Here is a 25366-nt window from a genome sequence, read left to right as displayed (position 1 = left end):
GAAAAACTTTCAGCCATTACGACAGACAACGGTGCTAATGTTGTCAAAGCTGCTGCGCTTAATGGATGGTTACGGCAGCAGTGTTTTGGACACCAACTACACCTTGCAATTGGTAAGTACACGTCAGCTTAATTAAATATAACAGCATAAAAGCAAAAGAGGTCATTAGGAAGCTTTTTTAAAGGTAGTGAGGCAACACCTTCAGCAAGTTCAGCTACACCCACTCTGTCACTTCAGCAATCGCTAGAAGCAGAGATGAGCAGCTATTTGGTGTCCCCCATGCTGGATAGTGAGGCAAATCCACTGGACTGGTGGAGGAAGCATCATGTACACTTTCCCACTCTAAGTAAGGTGGCAAAAAAGTATCTCTGCATACCAGCTACTAGCTCCCCATCAGAGCGGGTTTTCAGTTCGGGCGGAAACATTGTTACATGCCTCAGGTCCTGCCTGAAACCTGAAAAGGTTAACATGCTCGTGTTTCTTAGTAAGAACTTAGAGAAAATTCATGTTCATATAGTGACATGACAAGATCGCCAAGATCACCTCATGCTACAGTGTTTAGAGAGTTCTATTTTCATTGCAACAATCTGTTGTTTACATTGATACATTGCACATTAAAATATTATTTACAGGATATATGAGTTATTTTATTTAGAAGAGATACTGCTTATTTTCTACTTTTAATAAGAAAAACATTGAAAATAATTTATTTTGATTCCAAAAGTGCAAGTTATTTATTTTTACTTTTTTTTATAAGAACAAAGTGACTGTTCGTTTTAGGTAATGTGTGCTTTAATTTCAGTTGTTCAACATTGATGTTCAATAAATAATCACAGATAGTAGATAGTGAGTTTCCTTCAATTATTTTAAAATCAAGTAATGCACCCTTCATTCAAAAATCTCTCACTTGTAATATGTGAGCATATTTACTGTACAAAACTTGTCAGTGAACTATGAGGGCAAAAAAAAATAAATAAATAAAATAATCGTCCATTAATCGTAATCGAGTTAAAATGTTCAATTAATCGAGATTTTGATTTTAGGCCAAATCGCCCAGCCCTAGGTAGGACCAAAAATAATTACTTGTTTATTTTCGTTTAATTGAAAGAAATTTTGTGCCATCCAATATTTAATATCCTCAAAGCATTTCAACAGCTTTTTTACAGACAAAGTGATGTCAGAACATACTTTGAGGTACAGCTGTGTATCATCAGCATAACAATGATACGTGACATCATGTTTGTAAAAGATGGCCCTCAAGGGGAGAAGATAAAAGAGAAAATAGAAGAGGAGCCAGGATAAAACCTTGAGGGACGCCTTGTGTGAGAGGAGCTGGCTGAGAGAAATTCCCATCTATGTTAACAGACATATCTGCCTTTCAGGTAGGACACGAACCATTTCAGTACACAGCCTTGAATGCCTACTTCAGCCTCAAGCAGGTTTTAACAGAACGCCATGGTCCACTGTGTCAAATGCCTCACTGAGATCCAGCAAGACCAAGATTGCAGAAGAGGCAGAGTCCAGAGTTAATAGAATATCATTTGTTATCTTCAGCAGAGCCGATTCAGTACTATGAAGTTTTTTAAAACCTGACTGAAAACACATCACAAACATTATCCTCCAGATATGAAACTGCAAAGAAACCACTTTCTCCATAATTTTGGACAGAAATGGGAGCTTATAAATAGGCCTATAGTTTGAAAGAGCTGTAGGATCAAGTGTGGGCTTCTTCAGCAAAGGCTTAACAATTGAATGTTTAAAGTTGTCTGGCATTATACCGGATTTTAGACAGTTAATAATAGCCAACACAATTGGACTAAACACTCAAAGTATCTTTAAATAGGCGTGCAGGTAAGATATCTAGCAGATAGTTGGATGGTTTCATATGTAGGATTATATCAGCTAGCTGACAAGAATAAATAGGTTGAAAGGAGGTAAACTGGCTGTGCACTGGCCTTAGAGTGACTGGTGTCTTCCCACAGTAATCAACACTTGGAAGAGTAATGCTGGAATGAATGGCTTGAATTTAAATTTATAAAATTAACTAGTTTTGGACAGAGCTGCTAATATTGGACAAACTAAACGTTTCATAAAAAATACATATGAACAAGTGGAATCTAGAAAACTGGGAAGACAGGAATCAGGTTAAGACTTAAGACTCTAAGATGGTTCCAAGTCAGTGTAAGGTTTTTTTTTTTTGGGACCATAGGTATATGCAAATTATTGAAAGGCTTTTTTATACTGAAACATACACCCTGGCCTAGAACTACAGCATGCTATTTGAGCACACGTGCATCAATAGTCTGTTATAGTTAAACATTTGCTTTGAATAATACAGAAGGGTGTGCTATTAGTTAAAACTAAGATTCAATATTACACCTAGCTTTGCAGTCGTGTGTCTATATTAGTGTTGGGTCCAGGTTAAGCAGTGCAACATTCTGTGGAAGCTTGGCATGTAAAAACACCACACATATACCCCTTGGTACTTGAGAAGCACAATACAAGTTTTCTATGTAAACTTAATCTGTAATGGTTTATAAAATACTGCATTCATTGTTAAGCAGCCTTTTCTAGCTATTTCCCAAAAAACTAGTTAGGCATATAATATAATCCTACATTTTCACTGGAATGTCATTTTTTTTTAATTAAGGCATTATATGCTTGCAATACAAATGAAAAGTCTTATTAATTTTATAAGACATCACAATTTGTTAAACTCCCTGAAATACTTACACTTTGCGGTCATTTAACAACATCCCATTCATAGTGTCTATGGCTCTGTTTGCTGCTTCATGCGTTTCAAAATGAACAAACCCATATCCTTTAGAACCATTCTCATCACACACAACCTGTAAAACAGTCAGTTATACAGAATAAGAACAAACGCTTAAAATACTGCTATAGACTACTTCCAGAACTGTGTCATAATTCTATACATATGAAGGAAATATTGGCACAGACTTCCTTAACACACAGACAGTTGTTAGGTTAAGAATGAGTCCATTTTCTGTGTCACCTTTCCTTTCCAGCAACCATATTCCTCAGACAGCATGGATTTGATCAGTGCTTAGGACACTGAATCACAAATTGCTTACCTGTGTGGCCAATGTTTGCAGTGTGTCATTACGATCTGTAAAGTTTAGATTTAGATTGTTTAGATTTAGATTGCAAATTTAGATTGCATTAGATTTTACCCATATGAGCGTAATCCACAGAACAGAAACCAGCTGATAGTGAAGATGTGTGAGATGAGCTGTCCGAGGGGTGGGGAGATATTGATTAAAACCGGCCTTGAAGTTTATTTCAAAGCCATCCAATTCAGAGAGAGAGGGAGAATGTGAAGTACACACAAGCAGGCTATTTTAAAATTGCTGATGTCTGCTTGACCAATATGGTTAAAACCAGTCTGTCAAATGATGAGAACAGATAGTTATTTGGGTTCAGTCCAGAAATAAACAGATCTGGCAGTTGCAGATATCTGACAAGAATTCTATGAATATGTAAAAGTGTGAGTGGTTATAATGAGGAGGATCCAGTACAAAGTCAGAAGTGTCTTTATGCCGTTGAACATTCTGCCAGATGGGGCATATGGTCATCAGCATTTACCCACTTGAACTGGTGGGTAAGACTGTACTGTTCCTTGGATTCTCTAAAGGCCGAGTATGTATGTTTAATTGGATTATACGTTGTATTATGTATTATCTAAAGCAAGTTAAATACACATCTTTTTTTGTACCACGTCCGATTATTTTTCTTCCATGGTTTTAAAGGGATGGGTCTTGGGTCTTGTCTGTTCTGAATCAAGAAAGAACATTTCCTGGGGAGAAAGAACACCCAACTGCTGGATACAACCTACTACTGAGATGTGTGTACACCAGTCATATTTAATGATGCATGCACAGAAAAGGTTAAAATATATTTGTACAATAATAATTTGTCAACATTTTTCAATGACAAAGCATTAGTGTTGGTTGTTAAATATTCATCTGCATTAAAAAACCACACGTCTTTGTACACAAAAAAGAAAGTGTCCCTAAATGAAACATGTTGATAAAAAAATTGTGGGTTTTATATGCTCATACAGTGCACCCGGAAAGTGTTCACAGTGCACCACTTGTTACACATTTTATGTTACAGCCTTATTCCAAAATGGATTAAATTCATTTTTTTCCTCAGAATTCTACACACAACACCCCATAATGACAACGTGAAAAAAGTTTGAGGTTTTTGCAAATTTATTAAAAATTAAAAAAACAAATCACATGTACATAAGTATTCACAGCCTTTGCTCAATACTTTGTCAATGCACCTTTGGCAGCAATTACAGCCTCAAGTCTTTTTGAATATGATGCCACAAGCTTGGCACACCTATCCTTGGCCAGTTTCGCCCATTCCTCTTTGCAGCACCTCTCAAGCTCCATCAGGATGGATGGGAAGCGTTTATGCACAGCCATTTTAAGATCTCTCCAGAGATGTTCAATCAGATTCAAGTCTGGGCTCTGGCTGGGCCACTCAAGGACATTCACAGAGTTGTCCTGAAGCCACTCCTTTGATATCTTGGCTGTGTGCTTAGGGTCGTTGTCCTGCTAAAAGATGAACCGTTGCCCCAGTCTGAGGTCAAGAGCACTCTGGAGCAGGTTTTCATCCAGGATGTCTCTGTACATTGCTGCAGTCATCTTTCCCTTTATCCTGACTAGTCTCCCAGTCCCTGCCGCTGAAAAACATCCCCACAGCATGATGCTGCCACCACCATGCTTCACTGTAGGGATGGTATTGGCCTGGTGATGAGTGGTGCCTGGTTTCCTCCAAACATGGCACCTGGCATTCACACCAAAGAGTTCAATCTTTGTCTCATCAAGCCAGAGAATTTTCTCTCTCATGGTCAGAGTCCTTCAGGTGCCTTTTGGCAAACTCCAGGCAAGCTGCCATGTGCCTTTTACTAAGGAGTGGCTTCCATCTAGCCACTCTACCATACAGGCCTGATTGGTGGATTGCTGCAGAGATGGTTGTCCTTCTGGAAGGTTCTCCTCTCTCCACAGAGGACCTTTGAAGCTCTGACAGAGTGACCATCGGGTTCTTGGTCACCTCCCAGACTAAGGCCCTTCTCCCCCAATCACTCAGTTTAGATGGCCGGCCAGCTCTAGGAGAAATCCTGGTGGTTTCGAACTTCTTCCACTTACGGATGAAGGAGGCCACTGTGCTCATTGGGACCTTCAAAGCAGCAGAAATGCTTCTGTAACCTTCCCCAGATTTGTGCCTCGAAACAATCCTGTCTCAGAGGTTTACAGACAATTCCTTTGACTTCATGCTTGGTTTGTGCTCCGACATGAACTGTCAATTGTGAGACCTTATATAGACAGGTGTGTGCCTTTCCAAATCATGTCCAATCAACTGAATTTACCACAGGTGGACTCCAATTAAGCTGCAGAAACATCTCAAGGATGATCAGTGGAAACAGGATGCACCTGAGCTCAATTTTGAACTTCATGGCAAAGGCTGCAAATACTTATGTACATGTGCTTTCTCATTTTTTTTTTTATTTTTAATAAATTTGTAAAAACCTCAAGTAAACTTTTTTCACGTTGTCATTATGGGGTGTTGTATGTAGAATTCTGTGGACAAAAATGAATTTAATCCATTTGGAATAAGGCTGTAACATAACAAAATGTGGAAAAAGTGATGCACTGTGAATACTTTCCAGATGCACTGTATCTGTGGAATTTCCATACCCTAAAACCTACCTGCATTACATCATACAAACTCATGGAAAAAAGTTATACAGAATTTTCAGTATACTAAGCACCGACACGAAGACCTCTTACCTTGCATGACAAAATGTTTCCAAAAGCAGAGAATGTATCATACAGAGCTTTATTGTCGATTGATTCATCCATATTCTTAATAAATATATTTCCAACCCCTGACTTCCGCAGGCCTGGATCTCTCTGTGACCACATTATTCTTATTGGTCTACCTTTAATCACTTCATAATTCATAGTATCCAAAGCACATTCAGCTGTAGAAAGAAAATTTCCATAAATGAAACACTAATTTAACATCCTCAAACAAAGCAACCTACAGTTTAGCAAGAAGGCACAGTGAAAAACTGAAAAGTGAATTTGGAGATGGAACGAAAACAAAAAGTGGGCTCCAAGTCTGCAGATCAAGACGATGCATATTTGCAACTTAAATAGAAGGGCATGAGCTTAGACAGAATCAAAATCTAGTTCAGGTGTGACTGAGATCACCTGAACTTGAATTACCCGTGATCCCCAGTTTACATATGCACAATATACATTTGTTGTTCAAACTGCTCAATTACTACACTAAGAATAACTCAAAACAAAGCCACAAGGATTATAACTAGACTACAAACAGTTTTTACCATATGACCAAAGTTTTCACATTTCTACACTGGCTTCAAGTTACGTTTCAAGACATTTTTAAAGCCTTTTAAAACAGTGGTAATGGCTTACCCTATCTTTACTTTGCCTCCACTGTAGAAGACAAACTGGAATGACACACCTATCAGAAATATTCTTGGTATTTCATGAAGACTGTAAACATGTTGGCAGGGCATACTCACTGCAAAGTTGCTCATAAGCTCTTTATATATTATTCCACCAACAATTATGAACGGTTAATGTTTTTTTTACATTCTCTTTTTTGGCAAGTGGTAGGTCTAAACCACACAGGCCAAGTTCTCTTGACATTCAGAAGAGATGTGTCATACATGACAAATCTGACTTCATACCTTTGCATTTCAAAATACATTCCAACGTGGAAACTTATCACTCTGTTCTCTGAAACTAAACGACGAAATGATCCAGGGTCATATCTTTTGAAGATCAATGCCTGTATTCACCAAAGCAGTTTGCTTTTAGATAGGTAAACCAAGTTGCAAAAATTAAAACTGATACATATTCCATAGTCTATTTGTATAGTGAAAGAGGAAAATTACTTTTCCTCCCGCCACTAATACACAAACGAGGCATGCACGTCAGCAAAACGAATCCTCCTAGGACAGGGGTGGGTAGATTCAGTCCTGGAGGGCCGCAGTGGCTGCAGGTTTTTGCGCCAACCCAATTGCTTAATAAGCACTTATTGCTCAAGTGACACTTCATTTTAGTTGTCTGGCTCGTTAAGATTTTGAACACTTATTGCTTATTTTAATCATAAACTGCTGTATTCTTGGTTTTTAACTGCTCCTAATTAGCAATAACATGCAAATGACAAGAGACCAGCATTTCTCCATTTAGCTTGTTACCATTTACACGTGTGTATTTATCATGCACTATTGGGTTTAATTAAATACTTGGAAGGAAAGTGAAGAGAAAAAAGTGAAGCACTGAGAATTATTCCTCTGTTTTAGACTTCAAATCATTTGGATGATATCCTTAGAAAGGGGAAAAATCTAGGATATGAGAATGACCTGACACGGCAGAGTAAAAGCATTAGCAAGCCATGAAATTATATAATTGACAAAGATTGGTTTTTAATTAAGCAAATGGGTTGGAACAAAAACCTGCAACCACTGCGGCCCTCCAGGACTGAATCTGCCCACCCATGTCCTAGGAGAAAGATGCCCAGAGTAGATCCTTTCAATTACCTGAAATCTCTACATTTTATTTTTTTTTCCCCCTGATGATTTCAATAGTTTCTAGGACCCCGTGATTTTTACAGTGCGGGCTTACACAGCTAGTATCTTATAAGTAAAAATGGGTATTTTCACTTCAAATAAGCACTGCATTTGGTTGCTATATATATATATATAAAAAAAAAAACATAGTATATAGGTGTATGGCATGTATGATTTTCCACAACCATTTAGTTTTAAATTTCACATTCAACTTATCTGCGGGTGACATTTTCCCAGATTATTTTGGTTGAAAAATTTGTTGATCAGATTACCCACATGTATCTACAGTAAGCTGATTTGGGCGATACTTCTACTTTTAAGATTAGTCTTCAATAAATCAATTAAAAGTTTAGAGTTACTGTTCAGCTGCTGTGCTGATCATTTATCTGTGTCCATCTGTGCTATGCTACTCCATTTGGAAATTTACTGTAGATTTCTAAGAAATCAAGTACAAGTTTCAAGAATTAAAATCAATCTGGCTGTTTAATGTTTCTCCCAGTTATCGTGAATGTTCCTTATTATCAGAGAATAAAAAGAAAAAAGTGAAAAGTACTTTGATCAACAAGTATTTATCCACTATAACATCTGTCAAAAAAGTACTTGTGCATTTAAACTGGAGTTGAACAGAAACAAAAAAATAATGGTAACCTTCCCTTACGAGCTTCACAGTAGTCTTGTTTATACAATTTGCTCAAAAGCTGCACCTTATCCAATTAATCTTATATTCCTCATACAAAACAAATATTACATGTCTTAAACTAAAAGGCACTACTTTTAACCCCAATACAAATATTATAGTGGTCTTTTTTAAGCACCTGGATATTATTTGGCACATTCTTATACAAGCCAGAATTTACATTGCAGTTACTGGACAGGAAAAAGGCAGTTATTTTGTCATAAATAAACCTTGTAAATAACTTTTACAAGTTTGCATTCTGGCATGGACGGACAACGTCTGAACTCCTAATCTGAAGCAGAACTAAAAAGCCTCTATCACATGCAATGAGTATTTCATATAGCAGAACAAGCCATTCTCAAAAAAAAAAAAAAAAAAAAAGTTTTATCGCAATAGATACTCATTCGTATCTCCCTTCTTTAATTCTACTTCAGCAGCTATTAACCCTATTGTCATTCTCTGCTAATGAGTTGTTGGGGATGGACTGCGCTGTTTCAAGATTCATAAACAAAATTTAAAAAGCAAAAAGACTAATAAACATCTCTCTTTACCCCAGAGATTAAGAAAATTACCAATATTTTGAACTTTGGTAAGAATACTGCTTTTACAGTAGAACAGACTTCATGAATGACTAGTTAAATGAAACTAAATTTAAAGTCTGCCAAATGTCTGAGACTGATATAAACATACCAGATATATGGAGAACATGTGTCAACATCTACTTGAACAGCTGAAGTGGGTGAACTAGGAGATAATATCATTTATCTTTTAAAGTTTAAAAATCCCTCCAAGAAATAAACTGATCTTCCCAATTACTACTGCATTTCCATTTTTGTCATTGAGTTATGGATTTTGCTGCACTTTTATTAGCTTCTTTGGGGAAGCAGTGTTATGTATCTATGAATTTGCACAACAGTAATTATTAGTCTGCTTCAAGAACTGAACAGTTGTACCTAACAAAATGACCACTTAGTAAATGCATTCTTAAAGTGAGTAGAGAATGCAGTGTTGCAAAATATTTTCAAACATTTGGCTGTTAAGTTGAATTTGTCTAAAACTACTGAAGCATGTTATATTATACAGTATATATATATATATGGTATTTGGTTAAATCTTTTAATATTTACTGCACAACTCATTAACTTACCATCAGCTGGTTGCTGAAAATTTACATAAGCATATCCAAGAGACCTGCGGGTTATAATATCACGGCATACTCTGATAGACATGATTGGTCCAGCAGGAGAGAATTTCTGATACAGCATGGCTTCTGTGACATCATGATGGAGGTCTCCAACATAGAGAGAAGCAAGTGGATATCCAGGGCCACTGGAGTTCATAGTCAGTCACCTATTTATTAGAAAACAAAAAGCCAAAATAAAAAGGAATACTGACATCATAAAATTTGAATTCATTCTTCTTGTGTATACCAATGGAAAACTGGTAATGAAAAAAAAAAAAATCCAGAAAACTGAAAACCAGATCAAATCGGGAGAGTACCTGTTTTTAGAAGTACTTATTGAATTTAAATAACTTTTGTATAGTGCACTTCATTCCAAGCCAGACTCGAGTGCTGGTATTTTCAGATGTAGCGCAGTACCTTAATATTAAACATTTGCTTACTAAACATACATAAAGTTGGTCAGGGGATTTTTCTTCTGTTAAACCAGTGCTCTACAAAAAACAAGGATAAAGCGAAAGTTTAAACTTTATATCAGAGCTTTGCAGCTTAAATTCCTATGTAATGTTGTCAACAATCCAATTAAGCAACCTCTATATCAAGACAGCTATGCCACAAGTAACAAGTTTCAAAAAAAAAAAAAAAGGATAGAAAAAAAAAAATCTATAATGGGTGTCCACTTGTATAAAATTACACTTTAAGAAATGAAGCTGAAATTCTGTCCCAAACTATAAAGTAGATTTTCAACCTTCTCTTTCAAAACACACATTTAATAATAATACTAATCATTTGATATTTATAGCATTTAAAAAAAAAAAACACACAAATTAATGCATTTCTTAAAACTATACACACAGCAAGTCCCTGTGAGCCAGTCGATCAATTCTATCAACAGGATAATGCTTAGTAATCCCAGAGTCCTCATCTCAGCATGGGCAGTACGTGGGCTGTCAAAACATGAAGACAACAGACATCTGTCATGGGAATGACATTTCATTAGATTCCAGCTCTAGTGATGAAGCACATGAAGGTGAGAACTTCGCCCAGAGTAAATAAACTGATGCCACTTGTGAACGTGTGTGTAAGTGTCATGCACGTTATGCCTGGTCCCTAACTAAACAAAATTTGGGAACCACTGGCCTAGAGCATGGTTAGTCTAGACACATTCAGTTTGTAGCATAAGCCAATGTCTAATAAGATCAAATATAAATTTTGAATTAATTTTGTGCGTACTAGCCTTTGGTCTCTGAGCAGAGGTTACCGATCATGCTGAGATCTAGAATTAACCTCAGAGGGGACCATGCCTTTGCAATAGTTGCCCCAAAACATTGGATTAATCTTTTTTTTTTTTTTTTTTTTTTTTATATATAAATAGTACGTCAGCATCATTATATTTAAATATACAGTAGCTAAATGCAGTTTTACCTATAGTATTATATTTGTTGCAATAAATTGCTAACACTTTTTCTGTGTTTTAAGGTCACTAACTTTTTACTTTAATGCATATGTAATCCATGAAAAAAATTCTACTACTGTTTGACCTCCCTAAGTGTGAAAATATTTTAAAGTATGACTATAAATAGATGATTGTGTATCAATATTACCAATTAGTTAACCAAATTTTGGAAATTCAATGTTTTTCAGGGGGTCAGAGTTTTGAAATTTCAAATGTCTGTACAGTGAACACTGAAATCTCAGTGAAAATGGAATAAAATTTCCCTAAAGAACATTTGTACCAAATTTCAATAAATCAATCTAGAGGGAGAGACAGAGAGACATATGTGGCAAATGCAGTAGGTGCTGGTCACAATATATGCGAATCCACAAAACAAAACATGCACCATAAGAGTCAAAAGGTGACTTGAGTGTGACTGGAGGTAAGTATATTAGAGTTATTTTCTATTCATTCCTGTCATAATGTGGATTTTAATTATGCTCATAGAAAAAAATTTCAGGGTAGGATGTTATTCAATAAAGCTGGAGAACTAATCAGGAGTCTGAATACTTTTAGCAAATATGACTTTTCTTAAGCATTGCTCTGAGATTGGGGTGTGTGTGTGTGTGTGTGTGTGTGTGTGTGTGTGTGAAGCACATTGATCCTTCCACTTTAGAACTGGGATGCACCACACCTATAATCTTACATAAAAACACTCTGCAATTCTCCATTGCACTTTTTTCTGTGATGGCAATGGTTTGTTCTGTCAATGTTGGTGTCAAGCTAGACCTTCAGTCATCCTTGAGAGGCATCCAGCAACAACAGAATTTTTAAATCGCATAGTATACATTGACTTGGTAAGAATGAAGGCATGAACGTTTATTGCTTTCCAATATTAAACTCAATAGTAGCATAATACACAATTTTGTGATTTTGGGATCCATGTTGATCTTTAGTATGCAACTGAATATGAAATTTAACTGCTCCCTTTTGGCTTATTTCTGAATTTCTTCTAAATGTAAATACAAGTACATTTTAATTATTATTATTACAAAACAAGACAGTAAGACTGACCCCATTGATTTGTGAAACCAATTTAAAAAAAAAAAAAAAACACACACACACACACCTGGAGCCACAGCAGCATTGCAGGAATCAGCTTGAAAAACAAGGGACTGGACCTATTCAAGCTGGCATGTTGATTATTTAATGTTATTTTCTGTGCTTGTGTTCAAAGTAGCCTACCATGCCTTTCAACAATTATTCAAAACCACCTCTCTGTTGTATACTGTAGATCAGGTTCCTCTAACATGTCTAAATTTTAAATTACTGTACTTAGTTAAATACAGGGGTTTTCTGCTGCTGAATCCCTAAATAACCATGATGAATCTCTAAACACAAGCAGCAAGAGTCAAAAGTTACTGAAATTGGCCCCCATTAAAAGTACTAGCCTATTCTTTTTGCTTTAGCAGTGTTCATGACAAGTCAGTACCCATGAATAAAACCATTTTCATGAATGATTAGACATGAGCAGCATGGCTTATAAAATACTGGGCAACCAGAGAGCAGACTCCTGAAATGAAGTATCATAACATCCCACATTCCAATGAGAATCACTAACTTCTGAAATAACACTGATATATTATCCAAAAAGCATCACATAACTCGGGATGAAACTTGGACCTATCACCATAAACCAAGCCCAAACTACTAAAACCAAATCAGTACCAGAAAGATTACATGCATAGTTTTATTCTGACAACAGTATACATGACCTAAAATGACCTCTTAACTGGTTAATATTTTGCTGAGCTACTTTTTTCCTTTCCAGTACTACCACAAAACAGGAAGGAAAGCTGTTGACCATTCCACTTCTGCTAAATGGCAATATTCCCACTTACACTGTACATCTTGCAATGGGAGCTCTGCAGAATTCAAAGCAACATCATACCCGCCTATTAAGATACTAAAAAAATACACTTGTCCAATGACTTAATAGGTCAACCTCAACTTGATCATCCATCATGGTCTCCATTTTTATACTCTTTCACAATTATGCCATGTTGTAGCCTTATGCTAAAATCATTTACGCTAATTTTCCCCTCATCTAACAACACTCTATCTCAGATTGACAAAGTGAAAACAGAACTTTGGAAGTTTTTGCAAGTTTATTAAAAATAAAAAATTGCAGTGATTCAAGTGTTCAGCTGAAGCTACTTTCCAAGTGGTTACAGCCTGGAGTCTTGTAGAGTATGATGTGAGATATGTGAACTTGGGAATTTTCTGCCATTATTCCCTGCAGGTCCTCGTCCTCTGTCAGGTTGGAAGCCATCCATGGACCATTTTCAGGTCTCCTCAGAGATTCTATTAAGCTGAAATCCAGGCTTTGGCCAGTCATGGATATTTACAGAGTAGTTCCTAAACCACTCATGTTGTCATTGTTCATGCTTAGGGTTATTGTCTTGTTGGATGGTACACCTTTGGCCCAGTGCTCCTGAAGCAGGTTTTCGTTAAGGATCCCTATGTAGTTTGCTCTGTTAATATTTTCCTTGATCATGACTAGTCTCAGTCCCAACATTGGAGGGAAAAAAATAATAAATAAAAAAAAAAAAAAAAACAACACCTATCACCATGACACTGCCACCATCATACTTCACTTTTGGAATGGTATTGCATGAGTGATGAGCTCTGCCAGTTTTTTACAAACACAACAGTAAGAACTGAGGCCAAACAGTTCAAATTTTGGTTTCATTAGATCACAGAATCTTGTTTCTTTATGTGCCTTTTCGCAAAATGCAAGCAAAGCTTTCATGCTTCTTCAGGCTCTTTTTGCCATAAAGCCCGGTGCGTTGCAGCTCCGATTGTTTCTCTGGAAGCTTCACCCATCTCCACACAAATTCTCTGGAATTATGCCAGAGAAATGATCAATTTCTTGATCACCTCTCAAGTAGGATCTTTGCCTTATTGCCAAGTTTGACTGGGCAGCCAGCTTTACTAACAATTGTGGTTGTTCCAAATTCATTTAGGAATTACGGAAGCAACTGTGCTCTTTTGAGTCTTCAATGCAGAAGAAATTCTTTTGTACATCAGTAAATCAACACAATCCTGCTTCAGAGATCTGCAGGCAATTCCTTTGACCTCAAAAATTTTTTGCTCCGATACACACGGTTAGCTGTGTAATTCTATAGACACGGGTGTCCATTTCTTAATTATGCCTAATCAAGTGAATATACAACAGGTGGACTCCAAACAAGGTGCAGAAGCACCTTAATGAGCAACTGAAGGGGATGCACCTGAACCAAATTTCAAGCACATTGCTAAGAGTTTGAAAACAAGTCAATACCATTTCAGTTTTTCATTTTTAATAAATTTGCAAAAAGTCTAATATCCTGTTTTAAGAGTGCTGCTTGACAAAGGAAAAAAAAATGAATGCAAGTGATTTTAGCATAAGGATACAACAAAACATGCAAAAAGTGAAGGAGTCTGAATACACTGTACATACAAATACATGTATACACACAATCTTATAATCAGTACCATTACCGTGCATGTGTACTGCTGAATTATAAAAAAACATACACGCACTGAAAGTTTTTGCCATACTTTATTGTATTTGTTTCAAACCAGGCTTTGGCAAAATAAAATTTCATACCAAAAACAAAAATGTGTAAAGTAAATACAGTATGACAATGTTCAGTACATTTAATAACTTCTACTGAAAGCAAAACAAAACCAAAAAAATGTGCTTAAAAAGAGGAACTCCACCTATGTCAACTCCACATTTTTTTCCTGGTAGGGTGGACAAGTGTGAAGGGATAAAACTAAAGCAAAGGACAAAGGAGGACAGTCTTAAGGCAAAAAATTAGTAGTGTAAGCTATGCTGCTAGAAATGGTTCTGTCCCTGAGGAAGGTATGGAATAAAATGATCCAGTTCACAAATTAGACCAAAAAGATGTTGCAACAGAAAGTGCTTGAAATTCAAATGTACAAGAAACAGGTGAGGATTCCACTGGCTAAGGGTGGAAGAGGGTATTTCTACATTGGGCTTAATAAAGATGATTGTCATGGACCACCAAATTTACTTCAATATGTGCATCTAGTAAATTTAATCTCTTAATGGCATTTAATATGGCTTTTGTGTTTAGTAACTGAAAAACAAATACTAATTAAAATCAATACCAAAATGGCATTGATTGAATATCAAAAATTCTGGAGGCTTATATTTTACACTTCATATCAGAAATGACAGTGTTTTTTCTAACAAATCTGTGACACTTGCTGTTCCGAGACTTCTGTTTACTAAACATCAGTATGTGGAGTAGGATGACAACTAAATATTTGCTAACCGCTTAACCCATCAATTTTTTAACTTCTTGAACTAATCTAAAAATTTCCCCATTTATTAAATGAATGATGCAAAAAAGTTTGCTGCCAGTACAAGACTGGAGCCATTGTTACAGACAACTTCAATTCTGCCTCTAGGGATTTCAAATCTTTGGACAGTTTGCTCTATCCATGAAACCAGGCTTTAAAAAAAAAAAAAAAAAAAAAAAATCAGCATGTTTTTGAGGCAGAAGCAAAGTTTTTAATCATCCTTTATAAAATGACAAATTATGCCAAGATGCATCAGTGGCCACTGTAGTCCAGGTGTCAGCAGTGCATGCTTGCTATCATTTGCTTTTATAGCATCCTTAACAGTAAGGGCTGATTTACACCTGAGCACTGAACATTTCCAGCAATTGTTTGGCATTTTTCAAGCATTTCTTTGTCATTTTGCAAACAACTTTCAAGCTTTGTGGCATGCTTTTCAGTCTCTTTAAAGGTGTTATTTAAGAGCATGTTCAAGCATTTGTCCAGTATTTTCAAAGAAGCAACTCTGCTGGGAAAATGACTGACATTTCCATTTTGGTTGCAAGGTGCGGTCATCCTGCAAAGTGACTGTTGTATTTCAAGAATGTCTATTAACTTAGAAGAGCAGGAATCGTCGGTGCACATAATAGGTGCATCCTCCTCTGCAGCAAAGGGAGCCGAGAGAACAATTCTGCACTCTCAGTATCCCAAAAAATTCCAGGAATGCACATGGGTGTTGATAAGCATGTAAGCAGTGATACATGGGAGGGGTGTTGGGAAATTACCTGCTGTGGTCCATGCAACATCATGCAAGCATGTGAACCAGTCATGTGGGGTCAAAAAGTGAGTGGTTAATGTGCATAGCAGATAATCATCTCAAAAGAACTGAAAACACACTGCATTTGAAAACATAAAAATACATCCATAAACATAAAATGCTAATGCGGACAAAGACAGTTATCAGTTAAAAAAAACACCATTTTAAATGAAAACATTGTAGGATGGATGTGGCCAGACTGCATTACTACTGTGATGCTAGTTGTCACTTTCACCTGCACAAGTCAGCACTCACTACCTGAAAGGATGTTAACAGCTCGACAATGTTCAGGACATTGCACAACAATAAAGAATTGGGAGAATGTAACTTGGAGGATACTGTAAAGATTCATTAGAAAATTGTGGTCCGATTAAAGAGGTTTTTTTTTTTTTTTTTTTAAATCCAAACACCACACAGCAGCCAGATTAACTCCATCCCCACTGTAAAATATGGTGGTTGCAACATTTTGTGGGGATGGTTTTCAGAAAGACTGGTAATGAAGACAGGTTGGACTCGTCTCTAAACACAGTGAAACTATACAAGAAAGGGCAGAGCGGGCTCTTCTTCCTTAGGAGAATGAGTTCCCTTAATGTAAGAAATGACATCCTTCACATCATCTATACTTCTGTGATGGCCAGTGCAATTTTCTGCACTATGGTGTGCTGGGCTGGTAGCATCATTTCAAGAGAGGCCCAACAAATTAAGCTAATTAACAATTAGTAATTCATTAGAATTAACATGCCAAGTTCTTTTCATATGTGTAGCAAGCTGCTGGAAATGTTCTACCTGTTCGTAGTGTGGTGTTCCATGCTGCAGTTTTCTGAGGAAGCAACCCAAGCTCAAAACAATCACAACACCTGAACAAACTTATCAGGAAAGTCTGCTCCATCACAGGGTGAACCCTGGACACATTGGAAGCTGTTCGGGAAAAGAGGATGATCATCATTAAAAATCCCTTCCTTGAGGCACTCTTGCAGACCACCTTTAGCCACAGGCTCATTCCATCACAGTGTGCCAAGAAGCACCTCGGGGGGTCTTTTCTGTCCACTGCTATCAGGAAATTAAATTTAGTGAGTACATTGGGTGAAAGCATTGATTTTAATTTATCAATTGATTTACTGTATTCTGTCTTGCAGGTCTGCACTTTTTTTTTTTTTGTTCCTGCTGCTGTATGCATTTCCCCATGAGATTAATGAAGTCTGCGGTGGGTTGGCACCCTGCCCAGGATTGTTTCCTGCCTTGTGCTCTGTGTTGGCTGGGATTGGCTCCAGCAGACCCCCGTGACCCTGTGTTCGGATTCAGCGGGTTGGACAATGGATGGATGGATTAATGAAGTTTATCTAAAAGCACAGGCTTACTTATGAGACACCTCCTAGAGGTAGTAGCAATGGAGTGGATTAAAACAAAACCAAATGCCATTATGAATAATGCTGAACAATCTCCGATACTCTAACAATGAGTACTTTCTGCCAACAAATGATTTACCGGTAGTAAAAATTTGTTTCAAGAAATGCTACTGTGGCTCCTTTATACCAAAAGTAATATGTCTGTATAATGCCTCATTGTGACTACCAAGTCAGGCCCTATTTTCTTTTAAAAATGTCCTGCCTTTTAATCATTGCCCATCTATATATTAAAGAGCTTCTGTAAAAGGAAAAAAAAATAAAATAAAATAAAAACACAACAACATTCTACCCTTCCAATCTGGTCAAGCTTGACTGGAAAATAAATGATGCACAATACAGACATGTACTGGAGGAGAACCTTCCTTCTGTCAGAAGGCTTAAACTGGGCAGTAAGTTTGTCTTTCAGCAATACAACAGCACAAATCATACTTCCAAAGCAATACAGGGTGGTCAAGATCTAATTATGCAACTGTTCGACTGACAACTGTCTCCCCGCCATTTTGGAATGCAGGGCAGGTGCTGCCATCTATCGGCAACAAAAAGAATTTTAAGTGAAATCTCTATGTTCAGGGCAGGTGCTGTAAATTATCTATATAATAAACAAGTTCCAGTGTAATGAAAATTGCATAATTAGGTCTGGACCACCCTATACATGGAATGGCTAAAAATGAAGAAAACTGGTGTCAGCCCTGGAGCCTTAACTACCATCTTTTGCAAGACCTAAAAAGTGTCATCCACCACTTCTCCCCAGCTAACATGGTATACCTTTAGGAATTTTACAAGTAGGAATGGGCAAAATCTCCCTCTAAAATGTTGTGCAAATTAAGAGAATTTCCCAAAAGACCACTTGCTGTATTAGTTTTCAGAAGTGGCTCAACCAAGCGCTGAATGCAGGGTTGATGGGCTTCAGTTCTTGGAATACAAGTTTTTTTATGGTTTACAATTATTTTTTGGCAGTACTGTGGAAAAATGACTTGCATACCCCTGGAATTTTCCTTGAAAATGCACCATTTCTCCCAGAAAATTATTACAATTACAAATGTTTTGGTATACACGTTTATTTCCTTTATGTGCATTGGAACAACACAAAAAAACAGAAAAAAAAGCCAAATTTCACACAAAACTCAAAAACCGGGCTGGACAAAATTATTGGCACCCTCTACTTAATATTTGGTTGTACGCCCTTTGGAAAAAACTGAAATCAAGCGCTTCCTATAACCATCAACAAGCGTGTTACACCTCTCAACTGGAATTTCCAACAACTCTTCTTTTGCAAACTGCTCAAGGTTTCTCAGATTTAAAGGGCGCCTTCTCCCAATAGCAATTTTGAGATCTCTCCATAAGTGTTCAATCGGATTTAGATCCAGACTCATTGCTGGCCACTTCAGAACTCTCCAGCACTTTGTCTTCAACCATTTCTGAGTGCTTTTAGAGGTATGTTTGGGGTCATTGTCCTGCTGGAACACCCATGACCTCTGACGCAGACCCAGCTTTCTGACACTGGGCCCTACATTGCGCCCCAATATCTTTTGGTAGTCTTCAGATTTCATGATGCCTTGCACACAGTCAAGGCATCCAGTGCCAGAGGCAGAAAAACATCCCCAAAACATCTTAGAACCTCCACCATGTTTGACTGTAGGTACTGTGTTCTTTACTTTGTAGGCCTCATTCCATTTTCTGTAAACAGTAGAATGATGAGCTTTACCAAAAAGCTCTACCTTGGTTTCATCTATCCACAAGATGTTCGCCCAGAAGGATTTTGGTTCCTCAAGTACATTTTGGCAAATTCTAGTCTGGCTTTTTTATGTTTGTGTCCGCAGTGGGGTTCTCCTGGCTCTCCTGCCATAGCGTTTCATTTCGTTCAGATGTCGACGGATAGTTTCGTTCAGATATCGACGGATAGTTCGAGCCGACACAGTTGCACCCTGAGTCTGCAGAACAGCTTGAATATGTTTTGAAGTTGATTGGGGTTGTTTATCCACCATTTGGACTATCCTTCATTGCAGTCTTTTATCAATTTTTCTCTTCAGCCATCGTCCAGGGAGATTAGCTACAGTGCTATGTGTTGTGAACTTCTTGATTATGTTGCGCACAGTGGACAAAGGAACATGATCTCTGAAGATGGACTTGTAGCCTTGAGATTGTTGATATTTTTCCACAATTTTTGTTCTCAAGTACTCAGACAATTCTTTGCTCTTCTTTCTGTTATCCATGCTTAGTGTGGCACACTCAGACACACAACAGAAAGGATGAGTCAACTTTTCCCCATTTTAACTGGCTTCAGGTGTGATTACTATATTGCCAGCACCTGTTTCTTGCCACAGGTGAGTTCAAACAAGCATTGTATGCTTGAAATAAAACGATTTACCCACAATTTTGAAAGGGTGCCAATAATTTTGTCCAGCCCATTTTTGGAGTTCTGTGTGACATGTCAGATTTGGCTTTTTTCCTCGGTTTTTTTTTTGTGTTGGTCAATGCACAAAGGAAATAAACATGTATATACAAAAACATTTGTAATTGCAATAATTTTCTGGGAGAAATGGTGCATTTTCTGGGAAAATTTCAGGGGTGCCGATAATTTCAGCCATGACTGTATGAATATTCCCGATCAAACTGATCAGGTTATGACATTTATATGGGGGGGGGGGGGGGGGAGGCTAGATACTAGCATTCAATTCTTGTATTCATGCAGTAAAATAACTGACTATTGGAGGTATATGGTCTGACAAACTGGATTTTGGCAAAACCATTCACTGAACCATTTAGGCAATCAATGGTCTACAGGAATTACCAGTTTCTCAAACAGGATCAGCTGCAGGCACAAATATAAATAAAAGGTTGACGGGGAGAAGGAGAGAATGCATTTCTCTCTCTATTTGAAACAAAAACCATTATTAGTCTAAGCTGCCACCTGGTGGACATCTGAATTCTACATGCAGTGATGCAGTGTACAACTCCCCCCCAGGTTTTGAATGCAGGGTCAGTTAATTGGCAACTGTAAACAGACACTGAATGTGGATACATGCTCAAGTAGACTTTGGTTGGAGCCCGTTAGGCTCTTGATCACTACAACCCTAAACTAGATAAGCAGGGTATGAAATTATGATGTGTGAAAAATTAAGTAATGCAGTATCTGGAAATATTTTCCAAAGCCTTATAGATTACACTGTGTGTACTTTTATAAAATGAAATCCTTTCATCCCTTAGAGATATTGAAGTTAACTACAAAAGTATGTATTTTTCAGCTTTTATGCTTAACACACTTTTGCAGAGTATTAAATTCAATCATGTTGGTCACTGGACATGTCAAATTAAAAAGAAAAAAAAAATCCCATTATATTTATTACTTGAATATAAGATGTGGATTGCACAGTGGCACAAAAGTTAGTACTGCTGCCTAGGGGCTTTAAGCTTCTAGGTTTAAATACCTATTAGAATAATATCTGTGTAGGGTTTTTCTATTGGATCTCCAGTTTAACTTACAGTAAAAAGTGGCCACTCTAAACTGTCCTCAAAGTAGTTAGTTATATTGAGGGTCAGTTGCAACAAACGCCACTGGTATGGTGTTAGGCAACCGTGAACTGTTCTGAATTTGCCCTCAACAAGAGATGGAGAGTTCAAGGTTTTTACTATAACATTAAGGAACTGGTGCCTGCATAATGTCCATCCAAGTTAGTAATTGACACAAACAAAAAGCACATACCTCTACGCAAATCAGTAAAAACCCAGACTACAGAAAAAAAAATAAATAAATAAAATTGAAAAAGAACTGCATAACACCACATACCAAAATATGGAATCACAATGTAGGATTATGAAATAAATCAAAAATTTAACATTACCACAAAAATTAAACATATACTTACATCTTTGCATCATGTGTGCAACTGTCAAGAAAACTTGTTAATTCTGTATACAAAGTGTTGAAACTGAAAGGGAAACTTATATTTAAAAAAAAATAAAAACATTTTAATAGCTCAAAAATCTAGATACAAGAGGCTCTCCAACTTTAAGACATGGTCTGGAAAGAAGTATATATAAGGGAAAAAAAAAAAAAAAAAAAAAACATACCAAAAGACTAGGTCCAGTTAATAAGAGTCAATCAGTTATTAATTCTCTCACAACCCTACTTGAAACAATTATACTGCTGACCAGAGAATAAAGTAGTTAAATTATACTGAAAAAAAATCAACATACTTGAAATTATCCACTGTTATTAAATTTTCAAAAACTTCACATCCTTGTAAGGACCATCAAAGTCCCCACACCCCTTACACTGGTTTTTCTATGCCTTTTAACATCTGACCTATAACTGCTAATATTTTAAACATACCTCTACAAAATACACTGTGAAAATAACTTATTTCTGGCTAAACCGTAACCAAATTCCATTGTACTGACCGTATTTAAATAAGTTGTTGATTAAACAATTGTCATCTGTGATCACTCAACATAAAAAACATGTCTTTCCCATTATCAACATGATATTAATTGTTACTACATTTTTTTTTTTAGTGGTAGCTAGTACTACTAGAGATCTAGCTGGGAAAGGTTGTGTGGAGAAACTATGGGGCACAGTCAGTTGTTTGGCATGTTTGTAAGAATGTATTCTTATGCAAAGAGTATACCATTGTAAGGAACCTGTCAACTATGAGGTAAAGCCACCTATAAAAGAAAGATATTACTGATGTTAGAAAAGGTTGTAAAAAAAAAAAAAAAAAAAAAGAAAAAAAAAATTGCATTCAAACTTAACCAGCTAACCAAAAAAAAAAAATTTGTTTTTTTTTTTTTAATCTGCTTTCTTAAACATAGTATATCTCAGCAATGGTGCACAAAAGGTATTGTTAGGTTTGCTTGTGTCCCAAGTGTATCACACATCCAAAGAATACTTGGAGACTACATTCTTTTCTGGAATCACAACAATGATTAGAATACCAGCACTTTAAGTATACACCTGAAGGATGAGGATTTCAACTAGGATCAGGGCAAAATGTTACTATAAACTTCAGTTAGGAACTATTCTTGGGAGATAGAAAAAGTCAATTGTTAGTTGCATATGTACACACCACAGTCTTGAACAGATTTTCTTAACACACAGTGTAGCACAAGTGGTTTAAGTCAAGACACAATGGATATGTACACAGACAATTTACTGCCGACACAAAAAAACATTAGTACATTGTACTGACAATATTTACTGCTCATGGAGGCTATATATTACCAAGCAGCTCATTTTCAACATCAATGCAATGCATGGCACAACTGGAAAATTTTAATGACAATGACCAAAGGCTTGGATATAGTTAACCTAGATACAAGGCACAGATGTAAAGGTACAGGAGGAAAAATCTGGACACTTATTCAACAAGTATTTCAAAGTTCGGATAAGAACTGCTGAGGTGTGTTGGTACACTGTGAACTGAACAACACTTGTGTGAAACTAAGTAGGAGGAAAACTGCTCTTTCTAGATTAATGAAATACAGTTGTTGAAAATTTCTTCTAGAAGAAAGCCCTGGGAAACCATTATAGAATTATAGATCCCTGTGACTAACCCTCAAAACATCTTTAATGTCCCCAGGACACTAATGTTTCCTGAGGATACAGTGACCAGGGGCCTCATGTATAAACGGTGTGTACGCACAGAAATGTTGCGTACGAACGTTTCCACGCTCAAATAGCGATGTAGAAAACCTAAACTTGGCGTAAAGCCATGCACATTTCCACGGTACCTCATACCCTGGCGTACGCAATTTCTCCGCTCAGTTTTGCAGACTGGCGGCACCCAGCGTCAAAGCAGTGCTACTGTTCCTGTGTGGTTACCCTTTCTTAGACCCACATTCCTGACGCGGCTTTATAAATACACTGAAATTAACTGCATATTGTTTATTAGTGTAATGCATCTGATTGTAATTAACCTGTAGCAATATAATGGTCCAGGGAATAGCCATAGTATTCCAAATACCATAACTGCTTTAGCGTTATTACTCTCACTGCATCTTCTTTCAGCTGCTCCCGTTAAGGGTTGCCACAGCAGATCATCTTTTTCCATATTACTCTCACTGCACCACTTGGAGTATTTATATCACTGTATCTGAGTGGGGAATCACAGCAGCAGCTGATCGAAAAGAGAATTATGGGTATACAGTTTCAAGCACACACTGCCTCAGCCATGGCAAAACGCATCAAAGCCTTTCTTGTATCCCAAGATCTCCATCCCAAAAACTTCAGTATAAATGCACTCAATCAAGTGCTCCTTGTAGAACTGTTTGTACTTACAAGTACAATTACCCCACTGTAAACTTGCACTAGTTATAATATTGCACAACCTGCGCCACTTTATAACGCGCGTATGATGACGATATCATTTTTAAGATGAAATGCAGCAAAATATGTTGTTTATAGTATACAGATAAAACTAACTTCATTTAAATAATCTATTGTTAAAAATTAAACATGTGAGGACATGGTGCCGTAGCACTAGCTAGTTCACGGATAGCTCCTGTCTTGCGCTGTATTATTGCTGGTGCTGACGCGACACTGGAAGGATAGACGGACAGAATAATTAAACGTACTATGAAGATATTTCAATGTTCCTTAAAAGTTCTGAAGAATCGGCGTTCTAAGCTTACAGATGGCTTAACGTCTATTACAGAGCTGATTGTGTGGCGATTGGGTATTTGGAGAAAGAAAAGCAAGGACAGGAATTGGAGGTTAGTACATTTGAAAGAGACAGTACTTCTGTAATAAATTATTTCATCGAAGGTCGCGCATGGCGCAGCAAGCCTCTTGTGTGAGATATGAACAATCACTGCGCCACCGTGTTCCCATGTTTAATAACATGCTTTCATTCCTATCATCATTAAAAAGATATCACGTATACATCTCAGTATTTTAATTATTCAGAGAGCTGTAATATCACGAATGTAATGGATTCTGTGTCCTGTCGGAGAAAGAGAAAGAACGGAAGCACACAGTGATTCACACACAGAGCACATAGAAGATCAAACACAGAACAAAGCATTTAACGTACTACTTTAGTTACGATGGGATTTGAGAAACTAGTAAAATAAACGATTTTAAGATGAAGTTTATGATGTTCTACTTTATTGACAAAATAAACTACGTGATTAAAGTGGAAATTTCGAGATTAAAGTTGACATTTCGTGCTTTATTTCCCCAACTGTGTGCCTATTTTTTTTCTCTGTACCCTAATAAGCTTTCATATGACACTCAGATGGTCCGCTACGAGTCGCCTTTTTACGCCGACTTTGATATGTGACAACTTTTTTTTTATTTCGGGCACTGTGCGACTTTGTGAACTTGAGCTTTCGAGTTTCTCCGACACTGTGTCACTCGATCAACTTTCATTTGTTGATTATACCACTGCTTAAACCAACAAATAGTACGTTTTTCCTTTGCCTCCACTTGGTACTCGCTGAAATTCTTATATTTTCCCCCATGCTTTTCCCATTGTCTTTTCACAGAAGGCTATTTATATCGATTTGCATATTCAAAGAGGCATAATTCTGGGAGGAGTTGGGGCGGGACAGAAGGTGCATGCACGTGCGTTACTTTTCACGCTGATCGGGATTTATGTAGTGGTAGAACGTGAAAGTTTGCGTACGCACAGATTCCTGCATCTGGATTTTTCTGTGCGTACACACATTCCCACTTTTGTGCTTACGCCATGTTATAGTGCGAGTTCTACACCCGGCGTTATACATCATCACATCTTTTACTGGGAAATGCAGATTAACAATATATTGTCTGGGTTTCAATATAAAGATTTACAGTTGTCAATCTATTAAACACAATCTGCCCATTTCAAAAATTAAAATTCAAAGTTTGACAGCTGTTTCGGT

General features: G+C 37.1%; 1 protein-coding gene across 2 annotated transcripts in view; it reads right to left on the bottom strand.

The window, feature by feature from the left end:
• The window catches only part of pabpc1l (poly(A) binding protein, cytoplasmic 1-like), a 68942-nt gene that overhangs the window by 38969 nt on the left and 4607 nt on the right, over nt 1–25366 (bottom strand). For both annotated transcript variants that reach the window (XM_028812030.2, XM_051932567.1), the window contains exons 2-4: nt 9463–9665; nt 5823–6016; nt 2734–2849 (exon numbers count right to left, since the gene is read on the bottom strand). In XM_028812030.2, coding sequence (XP_028667863.1) covers nt 2734–2849; nt 5823–6016; nt 9463–9655 — 503 coding nt within the window. In that variant the 5' untranslated portion in view covers nt 9656–9665. The remainder of the gene's footprint in view (nt 1–2733; nt 2850–5822; nt 6017–9462; nt 9666–25366) is intronic.

Source organism: Erpetoichthys calabaricus, chromosome 10, assembly GCF_900747795.2.
Source record: "Erpetoichthys calabaricus chromosome 10, fErpCal1.3, whole genome shotgun sequence".
NCBI lineage: Eukaryota > Metazoa > Chordata > Cladistia > Polypteriformes > Polypteridae > Erpetoichthys > Erpetoichthys calabaricus.
This window is presented reverse-complemented; position numbering and strand designations above follow the sequence as displayed.